This window comes from Chaetura pelagica, unplaced genomic scaffold, assembly GCF_000747805.2.
Source record: "Chaetura pelagica isolate M959 unplaced genomic scaffold, ChaPel_1.0 scaffold20, whole genome shotgun sequence".
NCBI lineage: Eukaryota > Metazoa > Chordata > Aves > Apodiformes > Apodidae > Chaetura > Chaetura pelagica.
In genome coordinates, this window is record NW_009951958.1 from 3676218 (window position 1) to 3690478 (window position 14261).

The 14261-nt window shown below is 38.8% G+C and overlaps 1 protein-coding gene across 1 annotated transcript in view; it reads right to left on the reverse strand.

Annotated features, from left to right (window-relative positions):
* Positions 1-14261, reverse strand: part of ARMC9 (armadillo repeat containing 9) — a 58572-nt gene that overhangs the window by 10892 nt on the left and 33419 nt on the right. The window contains exons 17-22 of the mRNA XM_010000327.1: positions 12849-12923; positions 11593-11683; positions 10201-10259; positions 3904-4008; positions 3033-3148; positions 336-460 (exon numbers count right to left, since the gene is read on the reverse strand). Of these exons, the coding sequence (XP_009998629.1) occupies positions 336-460; positions 3033-3148; positions 3904-4008; positions 10201-10259; positions 11593-11683; positions 12849-12923 (571 nt within the window). The remainder of the gene's footprint in view (positions 1-335; positions 461-3032; positions 3149-3903; positions 4009-10200; positions 10260-11592; positions 11684-12848; positions 12924-14261) is intronic.

The following is a 14261-nucleotide window of genomic DNA, read 5'->3' on the forward strand; positions in this document are numbered from 1 at the left end:
TCCCTAGGCAGAAGACATCGTGGAGTGAAATACAGCACACTGTGCACATTGGAAGGCCTGTGTATGATCCTTGGCACTTCCACAGGAAGCAAGATGGAGCAAGGCCAGTGAGACCTTTGGTGGCTGCTGATCACACCTTACCTCGGTAGCCATCCATTCAGATAGATCTTACTGTGTGCCCCAAGGTCTTGCACAGTACCCCAGGATCTACAAACTGAGGGTCAGTTCCATGGCTACATTGTAAAAAAACAATCTACAACAATCTATGCCCCAAAGCCTGCCCCAGTCAGGAAGGACACCAACAGTTAACAACAGCGTTTGCAGCATAACCTTACATGAAGACAAAATGCAGGTGTCAGATGTGCTGGACCTGCTCCCACCACAAGCAGTCAGAGGACCTCTTGGTAGAGACTGCAGCTTCTCATCCTTACCAGGACAATAACTAGTATCATTTTCTTGCCTGGAGGAGAAAGGAGAATGCAGGGTGATGAATGCTTGTGGTATAAAATGTTGCATAAGAGAAAATGGTTGTTTGTTTTTTTCTAATTGCCTATAATGACATAGAAATACTGAAACTATTTTAGATTTCATATTGAAAAATAGTGCTAAGAACATAATTTAACTGCATTACTTTGACTCCCACAAACCAGCTAATGTTAGATGTGTTTGAAATTAACATCTTTTCCTGCTGTGATATAAGAGCCAAGGAAAGGAAACCATAACACCTTGCAGCCTGAAGATGCCAGCAGGACCCTTAAAGAAAAAGATTGTAGCAGTGGGTCTGAGAGCTCTTCAATACTTTTTCAAGGATTTAAGATTTGCTTCTGAATATTACAAGGATTTAACTTTACACACCTATGTGCAATACAGACTGAAAGTAGATCTGTTGATTACCCAAGTGAGGTTGGATGGAGAAACTGAAGTAGCCAAAGGACAGAGACAAGTCTGCTTATTAATAAGCAATAAAGCACAGCAACAGGGGTGTGAAAAGTGCATGAAAGGAAGTTGGCAGACACAGAGTTTCCCTGCCCAGTATTGGATTAAGGTAACTAAACTGTATTTCTGGTTACGAAAGATGCAGCACAAGAAGGAAGTTAATGATTTCACAGCTAAATCAGTTTCTAAGGAAACAGCAGAACATAAAGTAGTTCATTTGATCCTGAGTGATCACAGCTAGGGAGTCTTTAAAGAGGAGGGGAGAAAGGAAAAAAAGGTGAACCTCCCCCCAGCTTTCCAGTATGTCCTGGCTTCCTCAGCTCCACACAGCAAGAGCTTGTCCAATTCAGGATCCCACAACAATTAATCTGAAGTAACTACAGCCTTGTCTGCACAGGGAATTCATAGAAAAATTAGCATGGAATAGCTGCTAGATGTGCAGTGGCCATTCTGCATTAATGTTCTGAGTGAATACTTCCATTCAGCACTAGAAGTCCATCCCTACCCCCTCCCCTTTTGGAGGTATGAACCAACCACTCATAAATAGATACGTTATAGAATCTCCATCAACTGCTTCCTCTTTCACAGTGTTTTAAAAATAGAACGTTACATTGAGTCTCACATGAAGAACTTCAAACAAGTAAAATTCATTTCAATTCTGAATGCAAGCATTTATATAATTTTTGAATGTAGTTTAACTGCTCTGCTCAACCCAAAACCCAAAAAGAAAAGAAAAAAGAGAGAGAAAGAAAAAAAGTGCCATCCAGGGCTTCTTCCATGCCTAGATCTGGTATGTTACAGTTGTCCATTTTAAGGCCCTGGTAACATAATCAATATAATCCCACATTAGTACTACAGCTGCCAAAAAGACACATTTGGATGGCTCAGGAGGGCTCCCAGTCAGATCACCTGCTTGTATAAACACTTGCCAGCACAAGACTGCACAACACAGGTAAGATAAAGCTCCTACTCCCTGACCACAACAGCAGACTTTGATCAGATTCAACTGCACCTGTGTAACTACAGCCTAAATCAGTCCTCACTGTTTTCCATATGGATCTTCCACACTAAAAGAGGGAAGAAATGTATTGTAAGGAATAGAAAACACAAACATGAAAGCAAAGAGTGGCTGAGGGGATAAGACAGGACAGTTTTCAGACTTCAGGGCTGGTATGTGCTTCTAAGAACCACCTCTACCCCCTAACTTCATTACACTGTTATATTTCAGGTTACCCTTTCATTTCAACCTACTTACCTATACCAATACTGTGACTTTTAGTTTCTATTACCTATACATTGTTGGAGTATAGATATTTAGTATCTATACTCTCAGCTTAAGGAACAGAAGAAATGAAAACCTCTCATGATAAACTGCTGCCTGTATTGTAGCTACTTGGATTTGATCAAATCCAAAACTTTATGCAACTGAAAGTAAAAAGTCATTTAAATTTGAGATAACATCTGTATTTTGCTTCCTCAGGCAGGAGAGTGAAATGAAGAAGTCTTATTCCAGAAATTAAATGATTAAGACATAGTTGTTTTAACAGAAGGCAGAGCATATTCCATACTGTAAAGTTTCTTTATTCCATTTACAATGCAGCCCACAAACACCAAGAGCAAAGAGTCACTGACCCTCCTGCTGGAAAAAGTATTTCTTGCAAAGCAGGAAATCCAACATTCCAAGTTTTTTGTCTTTCCTCTTTTCTTTTTATTCTTTCCTCTTACAGGTGTGTGCCTAGTGTCCTGAGAGCAATATACCTTCTTGCTTGTAAGGAGGAAGATCCCAGGCATTTTAGACACCGCATGCAACTTCCCAATAGAATATATTGTGTGAAGGTGAAAGGACTATAAACACACAGGATATAATGCAAATCTTAATCAAACTGATCACTAAACATTTACTCATCTATTCCAAGTATGTGACCTTAGCCAACAGACCATTCTCTGCCTACACTATTCCTCTCCTTTCTTTTTTTGAAATTATCTTTATGGAATGGCAATGTACTTTTAGGTAGGCTAGGTTTATTTATCAGGCATTGGTTTTTTTTTAAAGGAGTTAAAAAAAACCCAACATGGTCTCATTTGTTTGGACTTACGTTAAAGACACGGTTCTGTGATGACCTGGTGTCACAGGTCTCTGGAGTGGCTCATCTACACTCTGATGCACAACAGGAAAGGATTTCTTCTTGGGTTTTGGAGCATGAGTCATTATCTGACATACAGGAAAAATAAATTATTTTTTAAAAAAGAGAATGCAGTGGCAAGACAGATAACTGCAGACATAAAGAAAATTCTGTAGAAATGCTGCATCAGAAACTAAGTTGCATTCTGGTGTCTCTAGATAAAATTCCTTGGAATCACCTGTAGGCTGTTCCATGACATCTTATCTCAGCTCACATTTCCATCATCAGCACTGGCAGACTTATGCACTCTGGGATTGAGAAGGTATCCAGTGACATTTATCTCAAATAAGTCCCAGCACACCAAATGGTGTTCATGCCAACTTTACACCTACTACTTAATGGCTTTTTTGCTGCTTGAGGTAAGACACACAATACTTGATCTGGCATAATGCCTGTAGAAACAGTTAACTTTTCAACTTTTTTCTTTTTTTTTTCCTAACTAATTTTAGACCAGCAGTCTTCCAGTATTAATTTGCCCAGCACTTTGCTTTGTGTGCCCACAGAGTCACTGATGTAGCACTAGAACCCTGAGGCTGCCTTTAGCTTACTATTAAGCCACAGCCTGTCCACCTCCTGTGAAAGGCTAGCTCAAATTTATTTCACTTCTTCTGAGCAGCAGCTAATAAAACAGACTGTGAAAGATCTGGACTGCTATGCCAGTAGAACCTAACTGTTTAAGCAATAATTTGAAGAAGAAAATATTTTAGAAAGTTATTAAACTGCTGAAATTTAACACTTAATCCAGCAAATGAACTGATTTCAAGTGCTCATGAGTGGTACTCACTCCCAAGTACTCAGTTGTTAGCAGCTTCTCTCCTGCAAGCTCTCCCAGTTGAGGCTGCAAAACTTCCTCGGTGTCCAGATCAGCCTCCATGACGTCATGGTTCTCCTGCAACAGCAACACACAAGCTATTTGAGCCCAGGCTCCAAGATGTTTTCATTTCAAATTTAGTTCTCACTTCAACAGTCACTTGGATGATATATACTTTCCAGGTAAATGGCTGTTAGTACTGCACATGTAAGTGGTGATCTACAAACATTTTTCTATCAAAAATTAGACACCTAAAGACAAACACATGTAGACTATTTATATAAACAGAATCAAAAGAATCCTGAGAGAAGAAAAACCCCCGCCCCTTCTTCCACAAACACTTTGCCAAAAAGTACAGTAGGCCTTTCAAAAGTTGTTTTTCAAATTTCCAACTCCAAATAATTATTCCTTGCTTCACTTACTAAAGACTTAGGAAAAATCTCAGCCATTAGTATCTGCGTTGAACACTGCATGCTAGGGAGAGGAGGTGCAGAGCTCTTCAGCATGCAATGCTGAACAAGCAGCTGTTGATGAAGTTTGGAGCTTTAATTTTTGCATTATCAGCCCAAGTCAGTCTAGTCATACAGCATTGTCTGAAAAAAAGCAACCTGATGGCAATTCTTGGCCACACTGGATGCTGAGAAATAGTTACTCTTGATAAAAAAGAAAACAATAACAAACAACCCCCCCCCTGAGAAACCAAACCAACAAACAAATCCCAAAAAAACAAACCTCAAACTTAAGGTAAGTAAATTCTAGAAGGGAAAAAAAAAAAGGCACAAAAAATTTCTCATTCAAGCAAGGAGAATGGAAGGAAACTTGACAGAAAACTTGCTTGATCTTTTAAGGAATCAGTATAATCTAAGCATAAATGTAAGTTGGATTATAACAACTAGTAGTAAAAATAAAGTAAGCACACCTTAAATCAATTCATAGTCTTTCCTGAACATAATGCTAGCATTCCAAGAGACTTTAAATACCTGTATGCATATTCAGGACTTTGGGGTATGTTTCCCTACCTCGACAAAAAATCTGAAGTAATTTATTGCTGTTTATTCTCCAGGAAGGAAGAAGAATCCCAAATCATGTTATCACTCATTTTCAAGGAAAAGAGGGATAATTTTTAATCACTGAATACAAAAAAATCCTTATTGCTGGGCATTCAAAACCCCTCCTCAAGCTATGGTTCCTGAAAGGTGAGACCATGGGAGTCCAACAGCAGCTGCTCAGGTGTGCAAGGAAGCTTTAAAACAGACAATATGGGGCTAGGACAGAATTCTTGGAATCACTGCTTTGGGGTACAAATATCATGCAAGAAAGAAACCAATCTCTGTTGACTTCATTCCACAAAACCCAAATTTAATCAGCTTTTCTAGTGAAAAGTACCAAGAATCCACTCTCCTGTGCCTACTTCTGGTGTAAATATGGGTGATATATCTTTCATGGGAGTTCTGCAGCTTCTACAGATCTACAAGCCAGGACATTTTAAAGTCTGAGGAACTTCTCTAGCAATGCAAGAACAAGACTGTATTTTTGCTTGTGTTTTACTACTGAAAATAATTCTCTTCTGTGCTGCACAAGATACCCTAAATAAGACCCACCACAGAGGAAGAAAATGTGCTTTGCTTTTCAAACAGGTTGTGACAGTAAATGTAAATGACTGTCAGAAAAAGTAAACTAATCCTTCTAAAAAGGTATATTGCAACAGTAACAGAGACAGTCTGGCATGAACTCCATTAAAAATAATGACTGCCAAACTTTGATGAGCCCTGGAGCACAAAGAAAACAAAAAACAGTTTCCCTTTAGAGACTTCAACTCAACTAGTTTTCACTAGCCAAAGTAAGAAATAACCTCTGCTGCAAAGATTAGCCAATAATATGGATGCTTGGACAGTGCTCTACAAAAACAGCATGAGCTAAAAAACATTGGAAGTGTGTACAGGGAAGGTATTTCCTACAATGGAAATGGCTGGTTGATTCCAGACTTTGTCTGGTGCAGAAAAATGAAACTACCATCACTCAGAACAAGTAGGTGTTGGCTTCCCCAGAGCTCGACAGGCTTGCCTTTTTTTCAAGTTCAATGACCTCTCTACCAAATGGCTTAAAACCCATAATATTTGTTTTGATGTAGTTATTCTCCTTGGTCATCACCTCCCCATTGGCAGGTGTCAAGCTGAGATAAAAAGGTCAGACACAAAGGGCTCAATTCAGTAGCCCACAGCACCACCCAGTTCTACACTGAAATATCCTGCCTGGTCTTTCACAGCAGCTCTGAAAGTGCACAAACCTCCCAGAGGTCCCAAGTCATATCCCACAGGCTTGTGCAAGTGCTTCTGATGCTGTGCTGATCTTAAGAGACATTAGATACCTGTGTGCAAACAACTGAAGCAGCTACAGAAATCCTGCCAATAATCCACACGGTGTTGGAAGGTCTAGAATAAAATTTTTCCATAATGTATTTATTCATGCATGGATTTAATGAAAAAACCCTGGTTCTTCTGTAAGTGCTTTAAAGTTCCCAGATTATTAATCCTTTTTACCTTCTTTTAGATGCTCAGACAGAAATTATAAAGCTGCAGAGGACTTCAGGAAGATATTCCATCTGCCTTTCTCTTCAAGGCAAGATAAGTTACAATCAGCTCCTAATTATCTGGGATGCTGGGTAAATGTGAAAAATAATCCGGATAATCAAAAAACACACACACTTGAAGACTAGGCAACAATCATCTGTACCAGGCAAAACAAAAAAAAGCCATACTCCAAATGGCACAATATACTGTACTTGAAAAAAAAATAATTGAAAGGTGAGCTTTATCAAAAGTGGAAATTGTTTTTCTGTGACATGTTAATGCAGCATCAAGAGCAGTTTTCTTCAAGGAAGCTTTAGAGCAGACTGCCTCCAGTGTGCCTGGGTAGTGTTACACATTACAGTCAGAACATCAGCCTGCTCTTCCATCCAGCATCTGTGCAGCATAATGTACTTAACTTGGTTTCCCCAAGTTCCACCTCTTCCAGTATTCTGTTCGACATCCTTTTATCAGAGAACTCCAGTTTCTGGTTTCTGGGAAGTCCTTCTGCCTGCAAGCCTCGCTCCCTGACAGTATTCAAAATACCAGGTAACTGAGCCTGAACATGTGCCTCCTCTGTCTCCTTCTACAGAAAAAGAGCTTTGACAGACATGCCATCATTCCACTGCTGAAATAACACAAGTGGTGCCCTGTTCTCCACTGCCCACAGGCTGCAGCAGGCGTTGGCAGCAAAGCCTTTTAATGTAATGGCTGGAAGTCCCACAATTAGGTCTGTGATTAAGCTTCTCTCTTTTGATATGTTCTCTAGCTGAAGTGTATTTTCACACTGCAGTTTACTGATTTTATTGCCAGGTGCTGAGTGATGGGGGATCAGAGGGTGTCTGCTAAATTGTCACCGTACAGTTATCTAATATAGCTCAAGTCTGTAACTAAACTTTTGAATTAGAGCTATGATACCACATATTCTCTTTTACAAGCACCTTTTAAAGATGATCCATGTCAAATAAAAAGCAAATGTAAACATCAAATACTGAAGATGAATGAACTTACTATTTAACAGAACAGTCAAAAGAATATTAAGGACCAGAAAATATGCACTGTGACTGTGGGTGACAACACACCCCAGATGGCTCTCACAGAATGAAGGTGGGTGTGTACTCCAGAGGCCAATGCATGTTGAGCTCTACACCAGTTAATGTAAAGCTCAGCAAACATACCCAAAATCAAACTTATTTCTGAATAACAGTATATACATAGACATTCTTCATTCTGTTAATATGTTCCAGTGTCACACAGTACAGAATGATAAATTTCTGACTGTATGATGCCCTTAGAAATCACAAATTGTCCTCCAGCAGGCTCATCCACATCTTGGTGGCAGTGGTTAGGACAAAGCAGTCATTACAACAAGATCTGCTCAAAGCCAAGAAATAGTTCAACAATCCTAAATTAAACACAGACAAAAGAAAAAGAAAAAAACCCACAAACCCAAACAAAACCAACCCCCTTCCCTAAGCCCCCCAGTGAAAACCAAACAACCATGGAAGGTAACAGTAATAGCACAGGGAACTTTTGCATGCTCTTGGAAACTATAAAAACTGGGGCAAAAACCTGCAAACTAAGTTGGCATAAAAGAGTTTCCTTGTAGTTTCTTAAGTTGTAAAGGTATAAATATTGTTATTAAGTAAATCAGCAACAAATTATAGTATCAGTAAGCAGTTTGAATGCATGTAATTGTATTGTCAATTTCAGACATATTCTGAAATATGTTTAGTCTGTAGTAATTTTTTAAAAGTTACATAAAGGCAAAGCTTCTGATCAAGTTTTCCAAAACTTTCAGTTGCCAGATCACAACATCAGATGTTATCACAGACCCCATCAAAGAACAATAATTCACCACATTTCCAAAATACAAAAAGCCTCCAAGCAATGAAGCAGCAAGTCAACAAATCTTTGCTTATTGGAAAAGTAACAAAATTAGACATTTTGTGCAGCGTTTTGATGCCATACTGTTTGTATTCTATATTTTCTAAACTGAGGAACTAGGACACCAGGCCTCCTTGCAGCAGAATAAAGTTAATAGTTCCAGGAGAAATAAGGATTTAGGATGTGCCACAATGTTACACTAGAAACATTTTTAAAATCGTCTTAATGAGACTTCGTATTTTTAATATAATGACAAACCTAGAGAAAAAACTAGAATCAGACATTTCTCCATTTCAAAAGCCTACTGTAATTTTTGAGACAAATAATAAGTGACAGAAATCTGTTTCAATCACATGATGGTTCAGTGGTAAAAATGCATTTAAAACTTCTTTGACCTAGAGCCTTGGCTGGGATTGTAAGAAGCAGCAACTTGTCTAGGTGTTATGACTGAACAGGAGAACTCACTTTCCTTCCATTCCCAAGAGTAGGTAAAGTAATTCAAGTGTTCAACACTGTAATGCAATTCAATGCCAAACCTTTCAGGAAGGAGCTCCTTATCTCTGTGCTTTCCCAACAGAACACACCATCCTTCACAAAAGCATACTGGAGTTCAAGCAAAAATATCACCACCTTGGATTCAGAAGATACATCTACGACACTCAAAGCTTTGGAACATCAGCTAATGGGTGTTACATGGCATATTAAAGAAAGGGAGGTCATAATAATTAATCCCCAGAAAGCCCATCTTGCACATCAAGCTCTGATTTTGGGCAGGAAGAATGGAAGGATTGCTGAAAACACACTTCAGGAGGTGAAACAATTACAACAATCAAATCCTATTAGAAAAAAAAAAAACAAAACAGTTTACTGAACCCCCTTAGAACAAAAGGGGGAGAGTTGATGATTAAATAAAACTTCCTTGTAGCTCTAAACTTAAGATTTCCACATAGCCTTACATTTAGGCAAAGTCACAAGGGTACTTAGTCCACGTGCTCACCACCTATTGTGCCACAACACAGAAACTCGCTAAATAAAACAACCAGTGCAAAGCTTTGTGGGACACTGCTGGGCAGAGGCTGGATCCTGCAAGGCTGCTGAGGGCATACCACACCTTCTACAACTGGGACACTTAGATAGTTCTCTGCTTTCAAAGCATAAAAGGCACAACATGCACTTGAAAATGCACTCCGTCACCCTGCAGTAACAAGCCAAGTTTTAGACTGAAGCAAGGTTGTAGTTTCTCACTCACACTTGTGTTAATGTGAAACACTCTAGCAGAGCAAGGACACAACTGACTTGGTTAAGTTTTTTGTGTCTTGTTCTTTGTTGGTTCAGGACAAAAACGTAGGTCTTTTCTATGTATCAAAGTTTCTCAACAGCAAAACAAGTCACACCCCAAGCAGATAATGATACCATAAGAAAAAGTAACAACCCGTTTGTAAACTGTTCTGGCAATACACTGGTTCATTTGCTTCCTTTATTTTGAACTGCTGAAGTGGATCTGCTTGAAAGTGAAGTTTCTACTGCTACAGTAACTGCTCATCTTTTTACTTATTTCAAGCTACAATCCTTTATTTATCACAAAGGTGGTTACTTGCCAAAATAAAAGAGTAGGACTTCAAATGAAGATAAGGTAATGGAAACAGATCCAATTTTCTTGTTAATACACTCTGGTAATTACATAAAAATAAAAAAACCCCAAACAAACGAAAAAAAAATTCCTCCCAAACTCAAGGTCTGTCTTATTCACACAGATATTTTATGTCTGGAAGGCTAAGGACATTTCTAAAAGGTGCCTGAAGGCCTTTAAACTTACTTCCCCATCATCTTCTTCCTCCTCATCGTCAGACACGATACTATCATTAAATGGCTCTTCTGGAACAAAGCAAAACAAAAAGGTTTAAGGGTATGTGTGCAGCTTAACAGAATGTCTAGTTACTGCTCCTCTTTTACAACAGAAAAATTTAGCTCTCATATAGACACCACATTATTTTCAGCACAATGTTGGAAATATTTGCTCCTCAAAAGCATTCTAGAAATCACTGAAATAAGTTAATATTCAGGAGAATGGCAGAAACAGAAACACTCCACAACAGCTCTTTTCTCATAAATCCCACTATCATGTCTCAGTGTATTTACCAAAAGGACTTGATTTACTGTGTGCACTTGCAAGTTTGTCTTTTTTTCTATTAATTTGTTTAAAAAAGACTACTTGTCCCTACAAACATTTCAATACAATACTGTTACTATACATAAAAAGATAGTTACCACAGACAATACTTACTAGTTTTGGACAAACAAATTTTCTTAGAAAAAAGCATCCAAATTTATACTGGAAATCTCTATGCTCAGCTTTTACTCACCAATCAGACAGAACCTTTAAAAAATACCATTCACAGGTAGAAAAGGAGCAATTCTGTAACTTTGAACAAATATTGCACAGTGCTTAAATACTTAAATTTGTTCATATACAAGCTAGGACCATAATATATGTTGTCATCTGCTCTTTCCAAAAGGAGTCAAACTTGTTCTATTTTTACTGTACAGAAAGATTTAATCAGAATTCACCTTTTCATTATTTGCTTTCTCTTTCTTCAGCCTTCTTTTCAGCCACAGGAAACAGAAAATACAATAAATATCCCACCTCTTCATATTTCCCTGTATTAACACAGCATCTACAACTCCTAGGACCCATCAACATACTCTCCAAAAAGGAAGGTCTCTGTCCCCAGTTCAGAATAAGCCATTTCAGATTAACACAGGTATACTCCTCAATAGAGCAAGAGGTGAGCAGAGACAGACCTAGTCCCAAAATCCCACTTGACAAATTGTATCACTTGTTTATTTTTGCAGTCGAAAGCAAGTCTCTTATTACTGGCATGCAAGAAAACAGTCAAGGTCACAGAAAAATCACAGAATTTAGAAAGGTTTTCTATTTCCTATTTAGCAAATAGGTCATTCTATTTACAGTCCCAAAACTTTGGAATTGAGACCTTCTCAGTCTTTTATTTTTTCTGTATAATTGTAACACAAAAGGAAATGTTAAAATACCTCTGACATTCAAATCTTGACATTCACTATTCACCCTCTCTCAGACCATCACACTATTGTTATTCTTTGAGAGTTTCAATGCCAAGTAAAAACAGGAGCTTTCTTATGGCTTTTTTGAAAGATTTACAGCTCAGAGAGCTGCATCTGTCCTTCTGACCTGAATTAAGCTGCTTGATAATAAATTCGATCTGACGGATCATCTCTGCATTTCCTTCCTTGATAAACTCACGCAGAATTTCTTCCATTCCCTGGATGTAGTGGAAAACATTGCTGGATTAGTATTTCATGTGACCACAGTGACAGAGTTCTGTTAGCTAAAATGTCATTTTTTTTTGCCAGGAAAAACACAGGTAGTGTGAAACAAACCGCCTTTTCCAGCTTTAAGATTCAACCTTGTCCCATGGGCTTCCCAAAGACAAAAGAAAAATGCTGTCTGGGTTGCTTCTAGGTTTAAATACAGAAGCATCCATGATGAACAGCAAATTTTTACAAGAGATCTGCTGCTTCTGCCCTCTGAACTCAGTGCACAGTAGTCAACAGAAAAGGGCAAATTAGCATTCACAAAGACAACAGTGCAAGGCTCAGAAAAGGAAAGCAAAAAGCAGGACCAGCTTTGACCTTCTCCTAAATGCAGTTTCTCTGTGGCCCCTCACAGGCTTGATGTTGTGTCTTTAATCGTGTAGGATGACTTCCAGTGCTCTGTGCTTTGTGAGGTAAAACATCTGACAACAACTATGTCTGCACAACTCACTAGGTTAAACCTCAAGATACAGGGATACACTGCTATCCCAGGTATGGCTTTCTGCAATCCAGAAGTCAAAACAAGTGTTATCATGAGTCTAACTTACACAGATCAGTTCCTAGATCTGCTAAAACCTTCCTCCTGCTACCTTCCTCTGCTCATCATGTCTCTACCAGGCAGAAACAAAAGCAGCAACAGGAACTTATCCTCTTAGTGGCTATTTGTAGAATGAGTTAAATAAGGGGAAGAAGCAGCAATTCAGGTGAAAGCATCTCCTAGGCCACCTCCAGTGTAGGAAATGCTAGATGGACAACACTGTTCTAAAATAACACCCTTAATTTATAATTTCAATAGAATTCTTCACAATGCTGGGGCACCACTTCTGGGATGAGGACAAGGGGTAATGGATTACATTAATGTGTTAATGTAATCCATTAAGACACTAAGAAGTTCTTTAGTGTGAGGGTGGTGAGACACTGGAAGAGGCTGTCCAGGGAAGCTGTGGAAGCCTCATCCCTAGAAGAGTTCATAGCCAGGTTGGATGGGGCTCTGAGCAACCTGATCTAGTGGGAGGCGTCCCTGCCCATGCAAGGGGATTGAAACTAGATGATCCTTAAGGTCCCTTCCAACCCAAACCATTCTAAGATTCTATGCAAAGCAGCATTTCTTACCATTGCTCTGGCTTCTTCCCGGACAGAAGGGATAGCAAGAATGCTGTACAGTGCTCCATTCACATACCTTTGTATCTAGGAGGAAAAATCAGTCATACCACTAAGAAAGACTTTTACATTCACCCCAGTTGACTATAGGCAAAATTTAAGAGTGAAGGTGCAGAACAACTAGGTGCAGAGAGTTTAATCAGGCTAGCCTGCACTTGCAAAAATGCCCACTTGGGAAGCAGTGAGCTTTGTGATATGTGATAGCAACTGTGATATGGTTGGTCTACATCAGTACAGGTGTATGCAGATTCCTCCCCTCCCATCTAAAAAATTGTCATTGTAAATGGATGAAAACAAAAACAAAAAGGAAAAAGCAGAGAAAGAGGGTTTGTTTCTGACAAACACTAGGGGCAGAACAAAAAATACGACAAAGAACAGGGACAAGACTGTGCCAGCACGAACTCAAGACAGGCCTCAAGCACTGTAGCTTTAGGCAGGATGATAAAAGCTGCAGCAGCTTAAAATACCCTCTGTACTGCCTGTTACTGTCTCTCAGCAGAGGCAAAAAAACAGCTACCATGAAAGCTCCATACAATGGCTTGTGAAAGCCATCAGATCTGTCAAACTAGTTTCACCAGCACTTATATGACCCTTTGTATTGGCCAGTTACTTTTGAAGCACTAAGATTTCCAGGAATCCTCTGCCTATACCCATGTTAAAATGAACAATGATTAAGGAAGCAAGGAAAGATAAGGGACTGGGATTTACACAATAATTCATTCCATAGCTTCTTAGAAAGCTCTCCTGACACCCAAAACTGTTGCCTTCCAACTTCAGCTTTGATAACAAAACTTCTATCAGCTGTGCTGGTGCAAACCAGGTTGTAAGAATGCATCCTCTGAGAGAAATTTCAAGGCCATTCCAAGGCACTGACTCCAAAGGTGTGATAGCTCTTCTAAATAGTTCAGTCTAGGGACTGAGATGTTATTTCATATTAATGTGTGCTGTGTTAACTCTCATCATTCATAAAAACAAAGATAGCAAAATAATGGAATAAAGGTATGCCAAGCTTCATCTTAATCAAAACACTGCTAGCAAAGAACTGATATATGTCTTCTAATAAATTCATAAAATGCAAAGTAAACACTTCATTCAAATTTACTCTCTATTTTCAGTTTAAGAGATAAACAAAAAATCTGATGACACAATCATTGTATATAAACATGAGACACCAGGGTTTATATTTTGTTGCACCTTGCACAGTCATCAAGGAATTAGTCTAGAACACTCTGGTAAAAATTCTGCCTCCTTATGACTTCAACAACATACAATATTTGCCCTCATTTTCTCCTGCCTTGAATTTTACTCCATGGTTAAAGAAGTGCCCCTCTGCAAAGACAGGTGAAGAAATGCTATATATAGCAG